Source organism: Centrocercus urophasianus, unplaced genomic scaffold (assembly GCF_019232065.1).
Source record: "Centrocercus urophasianus isolate 14NV4802_14NV808 unplaced genomic scaffold, USGS_Curo_1.0 seq_13, whole genome shotgun sequence".
Lineage (NCBI taxonomy): Eukaryota > Metazoa > Chordata > Aves > Galliformes > Phasianidae > Centrocercus > Centrocercus urophasianus.
In genome coordinates, this window is record NW_024884475.1 from 23,576,452 (window position 1) to 23,599,534 (window position 23,083).

General features: G+C 35.7%; 1 protein-coding gene across 1 annotated transcript in view; it reads right to left on the minus strand.

Annotated features, from left to right (window-relative positions):
* CORIN (corin, serine peptidase) overlaps nt 1-23,083 on the minus strand; it is a 117,794-nt gene that overhangs the window by 30,723 nt on the left and 63,988 nt on the right. The window contains exons 6-11 of the mRNA XM_042812146.1: nt 22,257-22,370; nt 16,811-16,918; nt 11,836-11,946; nt 10,797-10,913; nt 7,295-7,393; nt 1,261-1,492 (exon numbers count right to left, since the gene is read on the minus strand). Coding sequence (XP_042668080.1) covers nt 1,261-1,492; nt 7,295-7,393; nt 10,797-10,913; nt 11,836-11,946; nt 16,811-16,918; nt 22,257-22,370 — 781 coding nt within the window. The remainder of the gene's footprint in view (nt 1-1,260; nt 1,493-7,294; nt 7,394-10,796; nt 10,914-11,835; nt 11,947-16,810; nt 16,919-22,256; nt 22,371-23,083) is intronic.

Here is a 23,083-nt window from a genome sequence, read left to right on the forward strand (position 1 = left end):
TCTATCAGTGAAAGAGTACACTTCACAAAGCAGTGAAATCACTCCATTCTAGAAGGAGAAAGAAATACAAGGCTAATTTTTTAAAAAATGTCGTTATAGATATGTAGTGGCTATAAAAAAGATCTTTCAGTTCTAGGATTTGAGATGTTACATATTCAATATGATGTAAATGTCATGGTAGTCCTGCTTTGAGCAGAAAGTTGGGACTTCCAGAGGCCCTCTTCAAACTAAACTATTCTATGTTTTTTATTAGTTTCTCTTCATGTTTCTGTTCAATGCTTTAAATTTGAAGACTACTGCTATTTTTCAACTAGATTGCAATACTTCCTAAAATCTGTTAGCTAGGTATTTAGCTGCTAAAGCCTATCATTTAATTTTAGTCTCTCTATATTAGAGTGAGTCCAATGTTTTTTATACATCATAGTGATTTCTTTAAAAAATAAAGACTAAGTTTTTAAACACACAAACCTGAAACAGAGCTTGCACAAACCAGGTCTCTAACTTCACATTGTATGTAATATTAACACCCACCTGGTATGTCCCTAAGTGAGAATAAATCAGCATCTTAGTAAATTTCCCTGTGTCTCAATCTCAACTCATAACATGAAGGTATATATCACTGGACAAATAAACGTTATTTATTTGTCAACAAATGCTACGTGGTAGGAATCCTTAGGAAATGTATTGCAATTTTCAGTGCGATTTGTTTCAATGCACTAAGTATTGATCCACATGGGCAGGGCAGGGCAGACCAAGAAATGAGAGAAACAGAGCGTGAGAAGGAACAGATCTCTTTTGACATAACTCTTAAAGGTACAGTGATATTAATTGCTGAGGGTGGAAGAAAAGTTAATCTGACAATATATTTTATAACTATCCTCTAATTCAGAAAGTTAATTATGCATTAAAGTCTTTATTGTTCTTATTAGTATTTGGCTCTGGCTTTCCATAGATAAAGTGTTATACAAATGCAAAGTAGTATTATAAGAAATTTCCAAATCTGATTAATTCATTCTGTTTAAATATCTATCATAATAATGCAATTCTAATCAAACTGAAGTGGGAAATTCTCCATAATAAATAGCCAATCTATACATTTTGACAATTAATAGAACTGCTGTTCCTCTCCTTGTTTTATATACTTCAGAAACTTCTTCCCTTCGAACTGCAAAACAAAATTTCTGGCATATACAATGAAGGCAGAAAATTTAATACGATAGACAGTGGCAGTTAAGAAATAAATTAAGTATAGTATACTACCTGCAAGGTGGGATCCGTTGATTTGTATGGGGGTCACATTTTGGTACTAAGATTGTACAGGCAAAAAACATAAGGTACTTGTAGCAGTTGGTCTGAACCAAGGCTGGGAAGAGAGAAGACTCCCAGCTGACAGAAGCTTCCTTCTGAGTCCTGTGCCCCAGGTAGTTTGGGTAGCTAGTATAGTTGTAAGGCAAGTTCATACAGAGTTCCAGAGTAATTGGTTCACACTGACCTTTCACAAAAATAAAACCATTTAAAAATTAAAATTAAGAAACATGTTTCAAGTTTAAGTGAATTATAGAAGAAATAACACTAACACATTTCCCACTGGTGTGCTACACTACATGTCTCAAACTGACAGGGCAATTATCAACGATAATGATAGGATCATCGGGTATTTAAGCTTAGAAGTGACCAAAGGAGCTCTGTAGTCCAACCTTCTGATCAAAGCACGGTCAGCTCTGAGGATAGGTGAGGTTTCTCAGGCCTTTTTCCAGTCAGATCATGAAAATTTCTAGGGAAACAGACTATATATAAAATATCTGTATAGAAAACAGAATATTATTTCTCTTTGATTTTGCATTCCAAATCTTGCATTCCAAGATCTGCAACAGTCTTGGAATCTTCTGATATATGAAGGAGGAATGCGGACAAATTGCAGAAATACTGAATAAAAGGGTTTGAATGCGAATAATTTAATTCAAGTAAGATATAGTTAGTAATAATGGGAATGATAAACAAGGGCAAAATAAATGGCTAGCAGTCCATACGGTTACACAAACTACAGCTGTATATAGGAATAATCAATTTTCAGATGGGTTATTACATACTGAACTGTCTGAATAGCTAGGATTTAAAAGATTGAACAGATTTTGCATTTCTTCCCAAATTTGCAATACATTTTTTTTCAATTTTCCATCACAACAGAAAACAATGTCCAGACAGTTGCTAATGTCAGTTGTCAGCACAATATGTGATCAGATTGCCTAAGATTCAACAGTCAATTATTGAGCTAAACAGAGGAACTGGCCAGTATTTCTTGAACTGATATTTGCTATTATAACCTTCTTTAGTACTTACCTCTTCAATGTGAGGAATATGAAGCTCAGTTTGGATACAGCTTTTTTTCCCTACTAAACCCTTGAATACTGCCAAGATTTAACTGTTCATGTTGTCTCAAATCACTTAGTCCCAGCTTTGCAGTGTATAAGACTGTTTAAAGGCATCATTTGTCAAAAATTCTACCCATATGGAAGTCATTTCCTTTTCTTCACAACAAATTTTATAGCATCATAGAACATTCTGAGTGGGAAGGTACACGGCTGCACTCAGATCTATTCATTCTTCACGTTTCAATTTTTCTCCAGTAAACATGTTCTCTTGATGTTTACAGAATTTTACATACTCATCAGTTTTTCATGAACACAAAACTACATGCAGTGCTCCAAGAGCTTATGTAACATAATATTTTCAGGAGTAAAGGGTAGAAATATACAAACATTGCTGCTTCTTTTGTTATGCCTTACATTTATAGTGGCTTAGGTAAATTCAAGAATAAAATCTAGCCCTATGAAATGCCCCTGTAGAACAGCTCTTCATGTGTGTTCATTGTCATTAGAAATTTTCACACTGCATTTAGAAAGATTCTATCAAATCATGTTCAAAAGTGTCATTATAGGTTTGAAAAAACTATCTTGAATCTTACACCCAATTCCCTATAGTCACCAGCCAAAGTAACAATCAGAACATGCATTCCATAGGAAAATCTGACTAAATTTAAGAACTCCAAATGTTAGCCTTTCCTTCTGATGTCAATCCAGTTTCAGAGATCTTGCTGCTCCATTTATGTACAACTTAATGATTGGGGAACAAGGGATAAAATTCATTGCACGTTTTTCTAACGTATTTATATCTATTTTTAATATCTCCATATTTTTATCATGAAACTGCACTACATGCTATACAGGAATTAGTTCCACTAGATATGAGGATGTGCTGTTCACTTGTAGTAAGTCTGAAACTCTCCCAACTACAATTTCAACAGAAGTGAGCAGAATATTTCATAGAATCACAGAACAGTTTAGGTTGGGAGAGAACTCTATAGGTCATCTGATTCAACCCCTACTTTGCCCAGGTGGCGAAGAGGGCAACAGCATCCTGGCCTGCATTAGAAATAGTGTGGCCAGCAGGAGCAGGGAGGTGATCATCCCTCTGTACTCATCACTGGTGAGGCTACACCTTGAGTATTGTGTTCAGTTTTGGGCCCCTCACTGCAAAAAAGACATTGAGGCCCTGGAATGTGTCCAGAGAAGGGCAACAAACCTGGTGAGGGTCTGGAGCACAAGCCTTATGGGGAGCGGCTGAGGGAGCTGGGATTGTTTGGTTGGGAGAAGAGGAGGCTCAGAGGAGACCTTACTGCACTCTACAACTTCCTGAAGGGAGGTTGTGGTGAGGAGGGGTTTGGTCTCTTCTCCCACGCAACGAACAGGACCTGAGAAAATGGCCACAAGTTGTACCAGAGGAGGTTTAGGTTAGACATAAGAACTTTTTTTCTCAGAGAGTGGTCAGGTAGTGAAATGAACTGCCCAGGAAGGTGGTGGAGTCACTGTCCCTGGCAGTGTTTAAGAGGCATCTGGATGAGGAGCTAAGAGATCTGGTTTATTAGCTTGTGGTAGCAAAGGTAATGGGAGGATGGTTAGGCTAGATGATCTTGCAGGTTGTTTCCAACCTTATGGTTCTATGAGTCAAGGCAGGACCACCAAGAACTAGTTGCCAACAATCACATCTAATGGCTTTTGAAGATCATGGATGAAGACTGCATAGCCTCCCTGGGCAAGCTGTTCCAGTGCTCAGTTAGAACTGAATCTCCTGACATTCAGGCAGGCTGTCCTGTGTTTCATCTGGTGCTCACACCACTGGAAACATCCCGAATCTACTTTATTTATGTGCACACATACATCTCTTCACATATTTGTTCTGTTAGCTGAAATACTCTGTAACCAGTTTACAAAGCCAGCCTAAACTGACCAGAGATTATGACATACTGAGAACATTCATCATATTCAATATTGCAAGTGTGGCCTATGCTTATCCAGGAATTTTCCAACAAAAGACATATATAAGTTAGAAAATATTGCTATGTCAAAAATGAAAAATTCCATCGGAATTTTTCCATGGCATTTCTCATCTCTTACCAAAGATGAAGTAACTCCACTCTTACAGCAAAGCAACAGTAATATGAAAAAAAGACCTTTGTACTTTCATATGTTGTACCAGAAAAATCTCTCCCAAATACACTAGCCGTTCTACTTTGTATAAACAGTTACATATTTACTGGACTGCATAGGAAAAAAGACAAATGATCCAGAAGTCTAATTCAGATTATGAACTATTCTTGTTGAGATCTACAGACTACTGACCAAAATACGATGAGGAAGTATTTCCACTAAAAGTGTTGTATTTCTCACTGACAGGTATATGTATTCCACAACATACTGTTTGCTGCTCAGGAAGCAAAGAATAATCTTCCACAAATTGTGAGACACGAAAGAGAAAATGACTGAAATAATTCAAATAAGATATTTGAGATTTCAACCAAGAAAATTTAAATTACCTTTTATTAAAAGGGTTGGTTTGGGGTTTGTTTTTTTTTGTTGTTGTTTTTTTTTTTTTTAAACTGGCTTCTTATTAATTTTGTGCTATATGGGTACTTTCCTTCCCATTCCATAACATTTTCTAAGTACTTCTTAAAGTACTAGTAAATTTAAAAAAAAACAAAAAATCTACTGTTCCAGTAACCATGGAAGGCTTCCTCTCACATGGATAATTTGATTATGGATATAGATCAGAGGACAGGCCAGCAAAAGTGACGTCAAATTCCACAGTAGGAATATGCAACAAATCCCTCTAGAAGAAGAGGTGGTAAATGAATCCACCTTTAGAGAGCTAGAGGATGTCCTGTGGATGTAAACCCTGGTACTTGTGGGTGGTTTTAACTACGTCAGTATCAGCTTGAAGGACAATGGTTTGGTCTTAAAGGAAGACCTCCTCAGAGCACAATAGAACATTCCAGAGTGTACCAAGGAAGAAATCAATCTTGGCTGAACATGGATTTCCAGACTGAGCTCAAACATTAAGAAAAAATATACAGAAGACAAAGGAGTGGATAGAACATTGAAGATAAATGAAGAGACATTTCCCAAGCATACAGCGATTGATCTCAAAGCTCAGCCAAATTTGAGACTACTGAGAAATGTAAAGAGTGAGAAGAACTCTTTTAAGTACATTGGCAGTAACAGGAAGGGTGGGAAAAATGGGGGTCTGCTGGTCAGTGGAGCAGAGAACTTAGTGATTAGAAGAATGGCCAAGGTATTCATCATCTTTTCTTAATTTTCACTGGCTAATTTCATTGAAAGACTGGTTTTTATCATCATCTTCAAAAGGTCATGGAAACCCTGGCATCAGACTGGAAAATAAAGGCAAGAAACATAGCTGTCTTTAAGAATGGCAAGAAAGAGGATTCAGAGAATACAAGTCCAGTCAGGCTAGCCTCAGTACAGAGGAAGGGTATGGAGCAAAATCCTTCCAGAAGATGGCTGCTCACAAGGAAGTAAGTGTGACTTGGAACAGCCAGCACGAATTTACCACGGAAAAAAACATGCTTGATTATCCTGACTGCTATTCATGACAAGATAACTGTAATTTGCTTGTATTCAGCATTGGTGAGAGAATGTCTGGAGTATTATGTCTGATTTTTGGCTCCCTCATTTATGAAAGACATCGACATACTGGAATGAGGTCAGTGGTGTGCCACCAAGAAGATTAGAAACATATGTTAGAAACACACACTATAAAGACAGAAGCTGCAAAAACAGGATCTGTTCAGCCATAAAAACAGAAGGCTAAGGGGAGATCTTGTTGCTGTTAACAGTTACCTAATGGAAAGTTGTAAAGCAAACGGACCCAGACTATTGTAAGTACAGGGACAAGATAACAGGTGAAAGACAGTTTGGAGCTCAACGAATTCCAGTTCTACATAAGGTAAAGAGGATAAAGAGGAGGATCAGGGAGTCCTAATGCTCAGAGAGGTTGACAAGAAAGTTTCTGGAATTTTGGTCTACGGATATACTAGAAATTCAGCTTCATGAGATCCTGGACAACATTACCTATTTGGCACTACTTTGATCATGAGTTTGGGCAATTGTTCTTTCTGTGTCCATTTGAACACAACTTACTCTAAGATCCTACATAATTTAATGCAGCAACATCATAGGCAGCATTATCCAAGCAAGCTAGCAGTACCAACCCATAACTTGCAATAGGTATTGCTCAGGCTTACAAACCAATTACAGGATATGTCCACACATTTACACATTCATATGTAAGTGAAGGCAAGATTACACTGCCCATGTGCTGAGCTGTCCTGAATTGAAGCTTTAATTTAAAAAAATCTTTCTTAATATAAAGTTCTGCCCTAGTTTAAAGGGCAAGTGAACAGTGGGTGTGAGGGGCTTGCATGGAGTTGTATGGTACAGGATATAGAAAGGAAGATACACAGTGTGGAATACCCTGATCCTCTACAAACATATTAGTCATAAGAATAACTAGATTAGCCAGATTTAATATCAAAATTCTTCCTTGAGAAAAGGGCTGAAACTTCTCAGACTACTAACACAATATCATGCTTTCCTGTATTTTTAACATAAATCCTTATCTCACAATTTGTTGTTTTCTTTATGTAAGCAATGGGCTTGATTTGGCATTAGGAAAAGGTATTACTATGAACATTCATTAAGAATATATCAAAAATTCACAAAAGGCAAATATATGTCAATGTCAAATATTGAAGTATCTCTTGTACAAGGATTTATGACGAAACCTTTGTTTCAGCCTTGCCCTTTTCAACAGGTAATCATTATACACTGTGATGTTAGATAGTAAACAAAATTATTATTTACTGTGCCCTACCCTGCATCTTCATTATATTCTAAAACACCCTAAAGCAGTGACAGTATGAAGCATGTGACCTACTTACTGCAGTTTGTCTGGCTGTTTCTCATCTCACAGAGAGAAGTTCCACACGGATCAGGACAGGAAGTACATCTCTGGTCTCCCTCCTGACAGAGGGTTTGACCTGAGAAAAATAGAAATTTACTATTCTAAAGTTGTACCAAACTAATAAAGAAGACTGAAGCATTGTGATGTGAAAATACAGAGACTCTTAACAACTTATTATTTTTTTTTACATAGTTGAATAAGTACCCTAAAGCACTGAAGTGCAGTAAGGAAGAATAAGGAAGATAAGTGTGCAAAACAATCTGAATGTCACTTTATCCCTGTCCTCAATATGATAACTTATATTCCCAAATCCTGACAGAGATGTATGGAGCTCCGAAAGCCATCCATCATGATCTTGCCTGCAGCAGAGCATGAAAGGTTATGTAAATTGGATTTCAAAGAGAACAATAGATACTAATTAAAAGAATGCTCTCAGGAAATTATTCTCCAGTGCCAGACAGTTGATCTTTCTCTCATTTCATGATTGTTTTGGTGGACAATAAAACTATCCTAAAAAAAAAAAAAAAAATTGGCAGAGATGAAGCTTTGTTGCCCATCTTTGGTAACAAAAAATAATTATGAAAAAAAAAATCATACCCCAAAAGATGGATGTTACCATAACCAAAACCAGTACTTCTAAAAGTTTATGAACAAAATTCCTGGATAGTTAGCTTCTTAACAAACTCTTGGCTTTCCGTCTGTCTCATAGTTTCTTACCAAGCCATTAAATTTGCTCTTCCAAATGAGTCTTGCAAAATTAGTAATTTATTACTCACGTACACATAGACTGAATAGTTTTGATTTTATCATTTCATCCTCCTTTGAATGGTTTACTGCAACAATTGCTTAGTGTTTCTACTGTATTCATGCCATGAACATTAGTCACTTATTACTTCCTTACACTGCGGATACAGAAGATGCTGAAGAAACCAGTATGCTATCCCAAAGAACTGATGCTGCAGTTATATTTTTCCTAATTCTTTGGGCTTACTTTCCTTCATAAATGGCTTATATCAAAATAATGCAAATACATTCTGCTGTAGCAATCGACTAGGAGAATTTGATTGCAAAATGGAACTTGAAAGGTAAGGAAAAATCTTCTTATTGCTACAGCTATCATGAATCTCCACATTAAAATTCATTTTGAAAGTTTGTTTCATCTCCTTCTTATCCTATGATGGAAGATTCTCAACAACTTAAAACTCCCTGTTCTACAATGTAGACTCTTCTGATCATAGCACAGCCAATAATGAATTTCTATAAACACATTACCCTGTGTTTTGAGGGAATCACAGAACCAGCTGTGAGTACATTCATATTAGATTCCTATTTTCACAGAATGAATGGCAGAAGTAATGTTAATAGATGCCATACCTTACCTTTTCAGAAGGAAATTTAATTTCCCTGAGGCATGTAGAGAAGGAGACTGTTTTTCTCATTTGGACATAGATAAAGCAATGTTAGTTTGTAATCCCTATATGCATATCTTTGTACTGTTACACAATGTCCTTTTATCCTTATTCAGACAAGTGGCAATATATCAGTATCTTGAATTCACATTTCTATGTTGATTTCTCATATTTGTTGCGCTTGTAACAAAATGACTATTCCAGATCACTGTAGTCCTAACTTCACTGCTTCTGTTAGACATTTCAGGTTTTTAACTTAGACTAAATACAAAAAGTTCTCTGCTTCATATGCTCTAAGACATTTTCTCTAGTTGCTGAAATCAACTGCATACGCACAGATGTATGTAATGCAAAAGGAAGTTACAAACTATAATTGTCCAGCTTTTACATGGACTGTGCAAGGAATTAAAGAAGTCCATATATTCTCAGAAAAAAATAGGATGTGATTGCTTAAAGGAAGATTTCTGCTTTATGGAATATTGCAAAATATCAGCCAGAGCTTTCTGCATTTCATGAAGTAGATAAAGGAAAAGAAGCAAACCTTCCACATTAAAAACCTTTGAGCACTGCAATTTAATGCAAAATGGAAAACTCTTTTAGTATACAGTGAGATTATTGACTGCATAATTATCACATCTTTCTAGTCCTCTGCATTTAGCATCTTTGATTTTACATCTGCTCATTATATCCCCTCAAAAAAAAAAAAAAAAAAAAAAAAAAAAATTAACAATTTCTTAAATATCCACAGAAACAAAAAACAATGAGAATCACATTACTAACTTCTATGCCAGATCATGCATCAAAGTGTCAGTGAAATTCTCTTTTACTAGGAACAAATAAACTTAAGAGGCTTAAGCTGGGTGGATTTTAAAAGTTGGAGCATGTCTGCTTCAAGAATGTTCTGAATAGTTTTGTACTCCCCATTTTATCTCATTCTTCTATGTGTTTCTCTCATATTAAAAATGATCATTTCATTATCAGCCAAAAGAAAGAGAGACTTGAAGATATTATAGAATAAAACATTCCATCAGGAATGATAAAGAACACATCTGAGTATTTTGTGAAATTAGGCAGTCAGAAATAAAGACAAAAATTCATCCTTGGTTTTTAGATTGCCACAGTCCAACTTGAAAGAAATTTCCTGCAAGACTTTTTTTCATTATATCTTCACTAATTATAGAGACGAATTACGATAATTTGTATACCTAAGATTCTCTTTTGGAATGGTTTAAACTAGAGTAGGAAGATCTCAAAATATAACAAGAGGGAGCTGAGTAGAAAGGATTTCTCAGATTGGTTCCTAAGGAAATAAAGCTTAGGAAATCATGTAGTGTAGCTATCTTTTGAATAGGCTGTCCTATTACCACTATGTCTGAAAGCATTAAAGTTTTCTAAAAGATCTAAATTCCATTGTTTCTTAAAAATAAGTCATAAGAGAAATACATTAAAGATTATTTCACTGAAAGAAAAACTGCAATTTGAAGCTTTTCCAGAATCAAGACAATTACATGTGAACAATGCCTTAAAATGCTAAAATCGTGACAATCAAATGTATTTCATGATAGAATTATTTGGAAAATCATATTTCAGGGTTTCAGAAACAGCTTTCTTTCCTTTCTTTTATACAGTCATTCACTATACTGAAAACTTAATTCCCGTATAGTATCTTTTAGCCACATCAGTGCATTTACTAAAACCTCTTTTCTTTGACTCACATATTCTGATGCAAATAAGATTTTCTTGAGAAGGTTCCTCCCCATATGATACAAATTCCTTGGTTATCACTTTCTAACCACTTCATGCAAAGTGGGTACATATTCTTTATTTCAATAAACAGCTAATCAATCAGGTAACCAAATGCTATGATAAAAATATCACCTCAATTCTATCAATTTTTTTAATATTTGTAAAGACTAATAATGACTAACAAACTTGTGAAAGCAGAGGCCTGACAGCTTTGAGAAGTGTTATCTGAAAGGCAAAGTCTACTTGACAGACAGTTTTAGCTAATGGCTCTTTAGGAAACAGACAGTGCAGGCTCAGTAAGAATAAAATGAGGTATAACCTTACTTTCACTGCAGTTTTCTTCATCACTTCCATCTTTACAGTCATTATCTCCATCACACTTGAATGCACTAGGAATGCACTGTCCATTTTTGCACTCTACCAGACCCTGACTATGACAAGCTGGAAAAAAAAAATGGAATCCTGATCATCAATTAATAAAGGACTCAATTATTTTGAACATCACAGTGAAGTAAATTTAGGAGGAGCTGATATGCTGCTTTGTACCAAAAGTCACTAAGCAATGTTCACCATGTGTAGGACATGTCTCAATAACCTACAGCTGAGCTTTAATTACAAGAACTGAAACTGTATGTGTCACGTACTAGCAACAGACAACAGACTGAGATGAAGGCTCAGCTGTTTTCAAGAGAAAAAAAAACATTTTTCTGGATATAAAAATTTTGCCACCTTTTTTTTTTCCCCCCACATATTTCCTGACCTAGATTAGTTTCTTAGATTCTAGACAAAACTGTACAATACTGATTGAAAGACCAAGCACTGAAAGGCAGCAAGATACTAGAATCAAAAGCTGCATAACCATGTGCTTTATGACAACTTTATTCATATTAAAACACTAGCTGATTCTCCAATACTTGGTTTTGCAAACTGAATCACTATTCTTGTAGAAATCTTGTGCAGGTATACAGCTGTTACACATTGTTAAAGCAGACAGAAATCACACAAGGTATGATAAATAGTATATAAGCGTACCATAAAGCTGTAACAAACTCCAAATACCTACAGTTAAAGAGCACATGCTTTCATTCATTATCATTACCAGGAACACCACAATTAACTAAAGAATAATCTGTAACTTACAAAAAGCTGAAACACAGGGCCATTCTGGTACTTCTCAACCTTACTGACAAACATTCAATTTGCTGCAACCAGAAAAATCATCAGCTAATTGCAAAATTGTGGACTCAAACATGCTTGTGATCTTGCCTTACAAGCAGTATATAGGAGTACTTCTCATCTTAGATTTTTATTTTGATTCTTACAGAAAAACAAAAAAACTCATTTAGACATTAAGAGAACTTACAGCAATTGATTTCATCTGATTTGTCTATACAGTCATGGTCACCATCACATACCCAGTCAGCTGTTATACATCTTCCATCTCCACACTGATGATCAGTCATTGGATTACAATCTAAAATTAAAATAAAACAAAATAAAAAGTAAAAATCAAGACCAAAACAAATAAACCATAACTGGAGAATAAGCTACGATATGGATAATTTCTGTTAGTGGACAATTAATTGTTCTATGCATATAGGCTATGCCATTATACAAGGAAAAGTTTTATACTCCTTCAGGTGTTCAATTTTTATTTTTGCAGATTAAGGTTAAGTATGTTCCGAATTCTACTTAGTAAATTCTACTTAGATAGTGATGCATTCATTCCTTCTCTCAGGTGTATCCTGAGAGAAACCACATCTCAGTTGTTTCTATTTGCAAATAAACAAAATTCTAAGATATATCAGGTTAATTTTAAAGAACTTCAGATTTGCCATCGCATGCAAAAGTTTGCCATCAGAGAAAATTATTCCCTACATGAATTTTTTTTTGTAGGAAATTAAAAAAAAATAACATTACTTAACTGACTTATTTGGCACTAAATCAGAAACCATTATGTTTTTGCATACAACCAGAATTTTCCTGAAGAATGATCTAAAATAAAAATATTTCAATCTTTTTGCTCTTTTAATTAAGTGCTTCCCCAAACAAATAGAAAATCATTTAATTTGGTAGGCTGATATAAGGAAATACACATCATTAAAAATGTTTGATAGGCTTAAAGGAATAATAATTATCTAACTATACCTGCATTTTAGCTTTGGTGTCACAATTATTCTAAGTATGAAGAGTAAAGCATTGACTACATAGACATTTCAGACCATTTCAGCCAGTAGAGGTACAGTTGTAAAAATCCAGCAGTTTAAGAAGGAAATGTTCACGATTTATGTTATAAGCAGAAGAAACCACCTCCACTCTGAAACCAGAGGAAGCCACAGCTGTGGCTCTGTTAGTATATATTTTAGTAATGTTACCATGTTAGCCTTGATCACAAGCTTTTTTACAAAGCTTGGTGCACAGACAGAGTAAATTCTTCCTTGCCCACAGCATACCGCGGGGACTTACAATTAAAGAATTGCTCACAAAGTACTCATAGGGTAATATTTAAGGATTAAGGTAAACACTTGGCCATATGCATAACGTATATTAAATAATATAATGCAATCATAAATTATGAAGTTCAAAATGCCTTGGAAATACAGACAAGTTTGCAGTGAAATGAATTTGTATCATTTAAGTCCAGCAACTGTTGTTCTAGTTTGTGATTAAGTCCCCAACTCATGGCCAAATTGGGTAGGTTCATTTATATAGTCTTCTTCAGCCAGTAAAGCTATTCTGGTTGACTTCACACCACAATAGATAGGGAATACAGACGTAGTCCTGCCCGCCACATGTCCCTTCAATCTCTTTTATAGCCTGTACAAAAAGTTAGATCTTAAATTGTATCTCAATATAAAAATGGTAGGAGTCAGATTAATAATTACTAAAGCCTTTAATCAAAGCAGATTGATGAAAGAGAACACAAAACAACCAATGACAACTGAAAGTAATGAAAAGCCCTTGAGTATTTTTAACTAGAAGAAGAAATATAAAAGCAAACTCAAATAAAAAATGTATTCTGATTTTTAGTTTCAAAATTCTCTGTTTTTCCTACAAAAGTAAAAGAAAAAAAATATGAAAATAATATTTCAACTTTTAAAGAATTATTTTAAATTTTTAAAGAACTATTTTGAAGTTAACAGTTTTTCTCAGGTACAATACCAGGAACATAAGCTAGAAAGAAAATAAGGCTTTCAAAATTTTCAAATATTTATGTATGAAGATTATTCTTTCTTATGGCAAAGCATTCTTCACCTATGAAAATAAACATGAGCAGAATGACAAACATTGAGGCAGAATTTACAAAGCCAATTCAAAACAGAATTCAAAAGAAGTATAACTTCTTTCATCAAAATATGCAAATTTACAATGAAGCTTATGTAAGAACAGTTCAGATCTGAAACTGCTGGCATCACCAGTGTTTACCCTCTTATGTTTTCCTTTAGTCTCAGCCAAACTCAGCCAAGCTAGAAAGAGCAACTGTAACATCTTGAATTAGTTAAAGAGACTTCAGAGCCTTCAGGGATTTTGGATGAGGTACACACAAAAGCAGTGTTTTCCTTTATCCTTCCAGTTGCAGAGAATGATACTGGGGAAAAAACAAGCAGACTTGACACATCAGTACCTGACTCTAAAGCTGGTGTCACTGGCAGAATTTGGGGTTTTTGTTTTGTTTTGTCAGGGAATGGTTACAAAGTGCCAGGCCTTCTGGTTCCTGCTTGGCTACACTTTCCTCAAAGGAAGATTCGAGAGATCGATTCCTAGTGAGGTTTTTTTTCTGCTCCACAGTATGCTGAGCATGAGTACATTTTAGCACATTTGAAATGTTTCTACTCTAATGCGTGCAGAATGAGGAGTAAGCAAGAAGTTTTTATTCAGTCCCAGAGCTATAACATTATTGCATAAAGGAGACTTGGAGGGAAGAGTCCTACAACTCACGTGCTGTGATGGACAGCTGTGATAGGCTTTTCAGAAGGGATAGGAAGGGCAAGGGAAGCAGATGGTTGGCACAGTATGCAATGGGAAGGTTGGTCTGTATGGTACTTGTCATCACTGATTACTCTGTTGAGAGTCTCTGGATAAGGATTAAGGAAGAAAAAAAAACCAAAGTGGATGTTGTACCGGGACTCTTCTGTGAACAAACCCAGCCAGGATGATATAATCAATGAATTATCCTATAAGAAATTAAAGGATATCTCTAGATCAACTGCCTTTGTCCTTATTGGTAATTCAGCTTCCAAGACTTTAACTGGAAATATCTTGCAGCTGACACAAACAGGTACAGGAAATTCTTGACGCACATTGCAGATAAATTCTTGGTACAGGTACTAAGGGAACCAACTAAGAAAGATGACATGTAGTTTGTAAACAAAAAGGGTCTTGTACACAAAATGACCATGAAGTAGTGGAGGTTGGTGAATCTTTGGTGACTTACAAAACTGCTACCAAAACTTTGACAGAGGGTATGGAAAGAGAAGACTTCAGGCTTCTCAAAGAAATAATTAGTAAGTTCCCTGGGAATCTGCTTTTGATATACTAAGGTTCATAAACAAAGGTCACATTCAAAGAGCCACCTCTAAAAGCATAGAAAAAGGCAATTCCAGTAATTCAAAAATCAAGTAGGGTAGAAAGCCTGGTTGGCTGAGCAAGGACCTCCTTTTAGAACTCAGTCAGAAAAGGAAAGTGTATAGGCATTGGAAGCAATGTCAGGGAACAGGAGAATACAGATGCATTGTTTGCCATTGTAGAGACAAAAATTCATGCAGCCAAAGATAACTTAGAATTGAAACCAAACAGTATTGTAGGGGACAAAAAGAAGAAATTTTTAAAGTATGTTAAGAGCAAAAAGAAGATCAAAGGTGACATTGGTCCATTACTTTATGAGGTTTGACACTTCACAAATAGGGACAAAGAGAAAGCAGAGACATTTAATGCCTTTTTCATCTCTGTATTCAACACTAGTGATGGACCTTGTGACCCCCGAGATGGAGAACCGTGACTGGGGGAATGGTAAACTCCTAGCTGAACTCGTGCAGGATTTGCTGTTCCAGTCAAATGCACATAAGTTTATGGGCTACAAGGGGATTCATCCAAGGACACTGATGGATGTGGCTTATTAGGAGACCTCTCAATGCAGTCATTGATCATAGTCAGTACAGATTAACCAGGGGAAAGTCCTGCTTAAATAACATAATTTTCTTTTGTGACAAGACAGAGAGTGGTCAGGTGCTGGAATGGTCCACGCAGGGAGGTGGTGGAGTCGCTGTCCCTGGCAATGTTCAAGAGGCATCTGAATGAGGAGCTGCGAGATATGGTTTAGTTAGCTTGTGGTAGCAGAGGTAATGAGAAGATGGTTGGACTAGATGATCTTACAGGTCATTCCCAACCTTGTGATTCCATGATTCTGTGACAAGCCTATTCATTTATTCGACCTGGGGAAGCGAGCAGATATAATCTCTCTCTTTTTTTGCTGTTGTTAATTTCAGTAAAGCTTTCAATACAGTCTCTCACAGTATCCTTCTGGACAAAATGTCCAGCATACAGCTAGACAAGTACACAATACAATGGATGAACATTTGGCTGACAGATAGGCTCAAAGGCTTATACTAAATGGGTTTACATCTGTCTGCAGACCAGTTAATTGTGGGATACCCCAGAGTTCCAATTAAAGTTTTTATAACTGATCTGGACACAGTAGAAGAGACTGAGGAGAGGTCTCACGTCAGCCTACAGCTTTCTCATGAGTGGGGTGGAGGAGCAGGCACTGATCTTTTCCCTCTGGTGAAAGCAGCAGGACCTGAGGGAACAGCATGGAGCTGTGTCAAGGGAGGGTAAGATTAAGGATTAAGAAAAGGTTCTTCACTAAGAGGGTGGTCGGGCACCGGAATAAGTTCTCCAACATCATGGCACCAAGCCTGCCAGAGTTCAAGATTTGGACACTGCTCTCAGACATGTGGTCTGAATTTGGGGTGGTCCTCTACAGAGCCAAGAGTTGGATTCAATGATCTTGCATCCAGATGTGGAGTCCTCAGTACAGGAGAAACATAGACATGTTGGAATATGCCCAGAGGAGGGCCAAAGAAATGCTCTAAGGGATGGAGCACTTCTCCTACAAAGGCAGGCTGAAAGAGCTGAGGCTGTTCAGCCTGGAGAAGAGAAGGCTCCAAACTGACTTGATAGCAGCCTTTCAATATCTGAAGGGGAGCAACAGGAAAGAAAAGGATTGCTTTTACTTAGCTCTAAAACAGTAGCAATAGAATATCCTACTCTTTTATTATCAATACTGCCATATATATCTTTCTTTTTTTTAATGAGAAAAGCATAAAAATTCTATTTACCACAGTTCTGTTCATCGCTAAGGTCTCCACAGTCATCGTATCCATCACAAACAAAGGTATAATTGAGGCATTTTCCTGTGTTACAATGAAATAAATCATCACTGCAGTCTGCAAAACAAAGTTTTGTAAAATGTTAACATGATAATGGAAGGGCTTCTTATAAAACACAAACTATGGAATGTATTGATTTAAACAAGACTAGACAGAGTTATCATCTTATTTACAGGTCTGCAGCATGTATCAGTTTACTAGTTCATTATAATCTAATATAAAGGTAAAAGAAAAATCATACACATTTTTAGACACATTTACTTTTGTTTCTACCAATAGTTTTCTGTCTGTATGATCAATACCAATGGGTGATACAAGTCCTTGTACCATAAGAAGTGTATTTTATTTCTCTTGCTCTTCTTTCATCTTCCACAAACTGGTAAACACAAGGCAGTCATCTGGGAAAAATTTTGTAAGACAGAAAGAGAGTACTCAAAATGTTTTCAAGCTGTTGAAGGAAATGAATTATGAAAAATACTAAGGAACTGGAACATTTTGTTCTGGTTACAGATTCCATCGTGGTAAGCAAGGAAGGAATCAGATGAGATGGGAGAAAACTGAATGTCATTTCAATCTTGTTGACCAAGATGATCATGACAAGATTTCAAGGCACAGATTATTTGACTGCAGGTTATGTCTGAAGGCACTGTAGAATGCCTCTTCCAGTAATAAATGCACTGTTAGGAATTAATGACTAATAAATTAAGGAATATGTTGCAAGATGGGAAGAAATCAGAGTGTACATTGTTTCCAGAATGATAATTATACCCAAAATCTCACCATGACCACATGTTCAAGGCTAAAACACGTTCAACCATTTTGAAATTCACAGTCAACAACCTTATGAAGAAATGTGTTAATTCTCACTGACATCTTCTACATCATTATCATTTGCCTTGAGCACAAACCTGACACGAGTTATTGAAGACCTTGTTTTTTAAGTAGCTTTTCCTAGACACATGAAAGACTTGTTTTCTCATATAAACCAACCACACCCAGACATAATACTGTTGGCGAGTTAAACAAAATAGTCCATTAACATACAAATAGCATTCATTTCTTTGCTTTTCATTAAAGAAATACTTTTTCCATAATAGTAAAAAAGTGAAGTATAGTTCTACCTTCCTAACAGTGAGTGAAGAAAAGTGCCCCGGTTGCAGATAAAGAACAAAATGATTTATAAATTTATACACACAAGGTTATCAAGTAAGGTTGTGGTCTTCATGGGCTAGATTCCTAGAACTGTCCACCTGATGTGGTTGTTAAACAGAGATGGAGCTACCCTGCTATATAAAGTTTATATATAAACTTCTTTTACATTAGTTTTATTACATTAGTTTCAAAGGATTAACTTTTCTGGACACAGCTTTGAGCCTGATACCTTCTTATCAAGGAATTCGTAGAATCATAGAATGACCTGAATTGGAAAGGAACTGAAAGATCACCTCATTCCAATTCCCCCTGCTCTGGGAGAGGTTGACACCTACTAGATCATTTTGCTAAGGGCACATCCAACCTGGTCGTCTTAGCATTGACAGCCCTAAGCAAGTTTAGCTTTTCTTTCTATGGCTGAGACCTGCAGGAAATCTCTGAAAAATATTCTGAGAATACCCAAAATATATGAATAGTATCAGGTTCAATAAAAAAAAAAAACGGAGTCTAGTTAAGAAAGAGCGGAGAACAGAAAGTAGGGTTGGTGGTGTCTGATCCTGCTAGTAATAACTTTTGATTACACACAGCTGCAAAGTGGGTGACTTAGTTTCACTGCCCTCCTGTAAGCTTTTCCTTCACATCTGGATTTTCCAGGGAGAATGTTAGGATACAGAATATCTGCGAAGATTAACTCTCCTACCAGCTGAAGCTATGCCACCGTGTGGTCATTTTTACACAAGGTCTTTCCTGTACTGCATAAGGAAATTGCTCAGAGGGCAGGTACCAGAGCACAGGTCTCACACCTCAGCGTGATGCTCAAAACAACATAATCAGGCTACCATTTATCTCCTCTTGGGTGGGGCTCCTGCATTCAGGATTGCACAATGATCTGGCTTTGAAAGAATTGTGTCCTTCTCAGTATATTACACACTGACAGGTTCAGAATTCTCCCAGAAGGTGTGCAGTGGGATTTTGAACCCTCCACATCAAGGTATGCCAAGTCTTCCAAATCCTGAGTGAGTGCTCTAACTGCTAGGTTTCTCAAGGCTTTACCAACCTGGATTTCAGAACTTGAACTAGCATAATTTCTTGCCCTTCTGCCACAGAAGTATTCATCCTTTTTACTGGCTTCACATGATCTTAGAAAGTCCAAATAGAATTTATAGCACAATGCAGAAGACAGTACTGCAGGACATATAACAGAATACTATGGCAAGGCCGTGAATGTTCTAGTCAATAGTTCAGCTTTTAAAAGAATAAAAGGCACGGAACAGTAAATACAAAGTTTCATGTAAGCAGAACAATAGCCAGCTGAGAGTAAATTCTAAACATTACTTGTTTTGAATCTGCAACAGCATGAAGTATTCTGGCAACATTTACCCTTATTGATCAGTTCATAATTCTGGCAGTTTCTGTCCTTCTGTTCCTCTTTCTGCAAATGAAACAAAGCTGTCTTTTCTATGATGCTTCATTGGGTTAGTTCACTTTTCAATTTTCATCCATGCCCCCAGTCATGTTTACATCCATAACCTCTATAGCTGAAGCAGTGACATTTAGAACATGGCATTGCTCAGGCCCACACAGGGTAAAAAAAAATAAATAATTTTTAAAAAAACCCCACAGATTTCCTTTCAGGGACTTGGAATAAGTGAATATGGAAATCTTACAGTCTTATTATATATTTCTATCAGGGTATTGGTAACAATGCTTACGTTTATAAGAATGAAATGAGCAGTTTGCACTTTTCATCTATAATCAGGTCAACTTAAATTTTGTTAATGACGGCACAAGTCTGATCTTCATAAACTTAAATACAAATTTGTATTCCATACTCCACAAAATTCAAGTATATTTTCAAGATGGGTCTACCTTTTGCATTCAGCAACCCTTACATCTCTGTTTATTTATATCTAATCTTCACAAGTTCACTATTGGATCATATATCCTTCTGACCATTAACCATACTCAAATTTGGCTTTAGGAATCTTCCATTTTATAGATACATGTCTATTAAACTTTATTCTGTTTATTTTAAAGAAAAGGGATAGAGTTCAGTATACAAATTCTGTCACCTCTAGGAGTAAATAAAAACACAATTCAACAAAGCACTCTATTCTATTCTATGGCATGCAGTGACACATGTAAACAATCATCTTTGACAATCAAAAAGAAACCAAAGCATCATGATCACTCAAAAGCTAGTGGGTTTCATCCTTTCATTAAACACAAGTGATGTTGGCCCAACCACTTGTACACATGCCGGAGGTAAGAGAATGAAACCAATGAAAATGACTGCAAGCAAATGAAATCAGATTTTTGAGAATAAATACTGCCCTCCTTAACTAAAAGTTCTTTCCATTAAGCAATTCAAAGATAATTGCCTATTAAAAAAAAAAAAAAAAAAAAAAAAAAAAAAAATTAATTGTTTTTAATCATTTTATTTTCAAACAATGTTGCAGGTCAACTATTTCTATCAGTTTGTAATACACATTGTACCATAATATGGGAAGTTCAGAATCTTGCTGGAATTATTTTGCAGCACATTCTCATATCAGGAAAAGTAATAGTAGTTATGCTTAGGTCACAAATACTATGTTTAAATCAGAATACAAAAAAGAATATTTCAATTCAGATTTTTACTGCATGTTTACAGAAACATTTTTCAAGATATTGTTTTTATAAAATCTTTATAATATATAATCTTTTATAAAATCTAAAACATTTTAATGCATCCAATTACATCTGCAACCTTCAGCCTTTTGAAATATATCAGAAACTGAAACAATGCAGAAAAGGGTGGGGAGTAAACACATGATCAGGGCTCTACTGTGGTAGAGAAACTTCTCAACAGCAAAGGAGTACAAAACAGAACTGGCTAAAAGAAAGACTTCCTGAGTTGATTGGAACCAAACTTTTGAATGAAAGACCTAACTTCAAGGCCACTGTTTCTGCCATGTAACTGATGATTATTTGACAAAAGTTCAACTCCACCCAACACTTACCAGGTAATATATAATACATATATAAATATATATGCCTATAAACTGTCATTTACAGATAGGCTTTCTTTTAAAGGTATTCTTGAATAACTCATTATTTTTATAACTCTTGATTTTTCAAGATATTGTAATGTTTTACACTTGCATTAGTAATTTCTTCTTTTCCCATTTCTAATGGAACTTGAAAGCCATAGCTCTCAAGTTGATGCTGACAAAAATAAAAATATGCAATATTTTCAAAAATACTTCCAAAAATACTTTCAAAAATAAAAATATGCAGTACATTTTAAATAGTAGAAAATATATAAAACTCCAGTCAAATAAAAGGCTATTAAGCAAAAAGCAAGCTCTAGCCTTATTCATACTGAGACCCGGAGGAAACTGCAGCCATCCCTTGCAGTCTCATAGATAAAATCTATCATCAACTTTCCCAAAAGTGGCTTCAGGAATCTTGGAATGCCCAGCCTCCTTACATCACTAATCAAAACAAGTCCTCTGAGGGAAAATGAACTGCACAGAAATTCAGTTCCATTTCTGATAGTTTTCAAAGTCTGAATGCACAGCACTGTTTTGTGGCATCATGTCCTATTATAGTCCCTACTTAGTCCATGTTCCAAATTCTCCTTTTTTCATTTTTTTTTTTCTTTTCACTGTTTTCAGAGTATAAATTTGCTCAGCTTTTCTAAAGGTGGTAGGAGTCCTAGGATGTTCTTGTCAACACAGAAAATTGGTACTCTATAAACTGCTACAGAGAATGAAATAAGTATTAAGCATGTACTTTTTTTTTTCTCTACTGCACACTATACTGAGATTTATTTAAATAAACCACATCCAGTACTGAGGGCAAGAGAACTTTCTAAGCAGATGGTTTTGCTTCTGCTATAAAAAGAACACAAAGGTCTAGGAAAAAAACACACCTAGCAGTTTTCAGTTCGCTACTAGAACTGCATGCTAACAACTAATTTAATAAGATGCCCAAAATATTAATGATTTCCACATGGCTCCTTTCAGAAATACAGTTCTAAGCTGATAATGAAATCTGCTTCCAGTCATAAATTTTAACAGATCTAAAGCATTCTGCAGCAAGAGTGGCTTTCTCAGTGTCAACTGAGAAAGTCCAAATGTCAGTATAAGCAAATACTGTGTAAAGCTCTTATCCCGTTCCAACAGACTGCTTTAGTTTTTAGGCTTCTCTGAATGTATTCAGTACTTCAACAGAACTCTGCAGACTATAGGAAACTTACTGCAATGGACCTCATCACTCCAGTCATCACAGTCATTGTAGCCATTACACTGCAGTTTCCCTGGAATGCAGATTCCACTGGCACACAGGAAACTCTTCTCTCCTCCACACAGTGCTGGAAATGAGCAAAGAATGAATATGTAAGATTTTAAATATGTGCTAAAGAAATAAGTAGAAATTAAAGATATTTAGAAAATGATGTTTTAATTGATATACACTTAGGCACCAAACTCCAAATCAAGCAAATTCAAGCAACTTCAAGCTGGCATTTTCATCTAAATTTTGTTATTTAAAAAACAGGTATCTAGACTAAGTTTATCAGTGAGATTCAATCAAACTTTACCTCTAACATGCACCTCTAAGGAGCAATTCTTTTAATACTGACTTTAGGATTAAACCAGCACTTCCCATTAAATGGATGCTTTGGATTAAATATCCGATTATTGTTAACAACAACTACATCTTTCCAGTCTACTTGTTCAGGCAAAACATTACAAGGTAAAAAGGCTTCACAGTTCATGGTACAGACACTTCCCATAGGGGAAGGATTCTTCCAATCTCTTATAACTCTCAAAGCGCTAGAAGACAACCATCACTGCTATTGAATATATAGGGAATTGAGATATCTATAGAGAAAGAAAGAAAAAAAAAAACAACACCAAAACCACAACCCTAGAGCTTAGAGTATCCAACAGGAGATGCATTTGCAGAGTTTTAACATGTTTTTCAAAGCCTGAAATATTATTTTATCATCCTCAAGGAAGAGGGCAGTCTTTTGTCTACTGACAACAAATCCTTATTTGTAATAAAAACTTAGTTGGATAATTT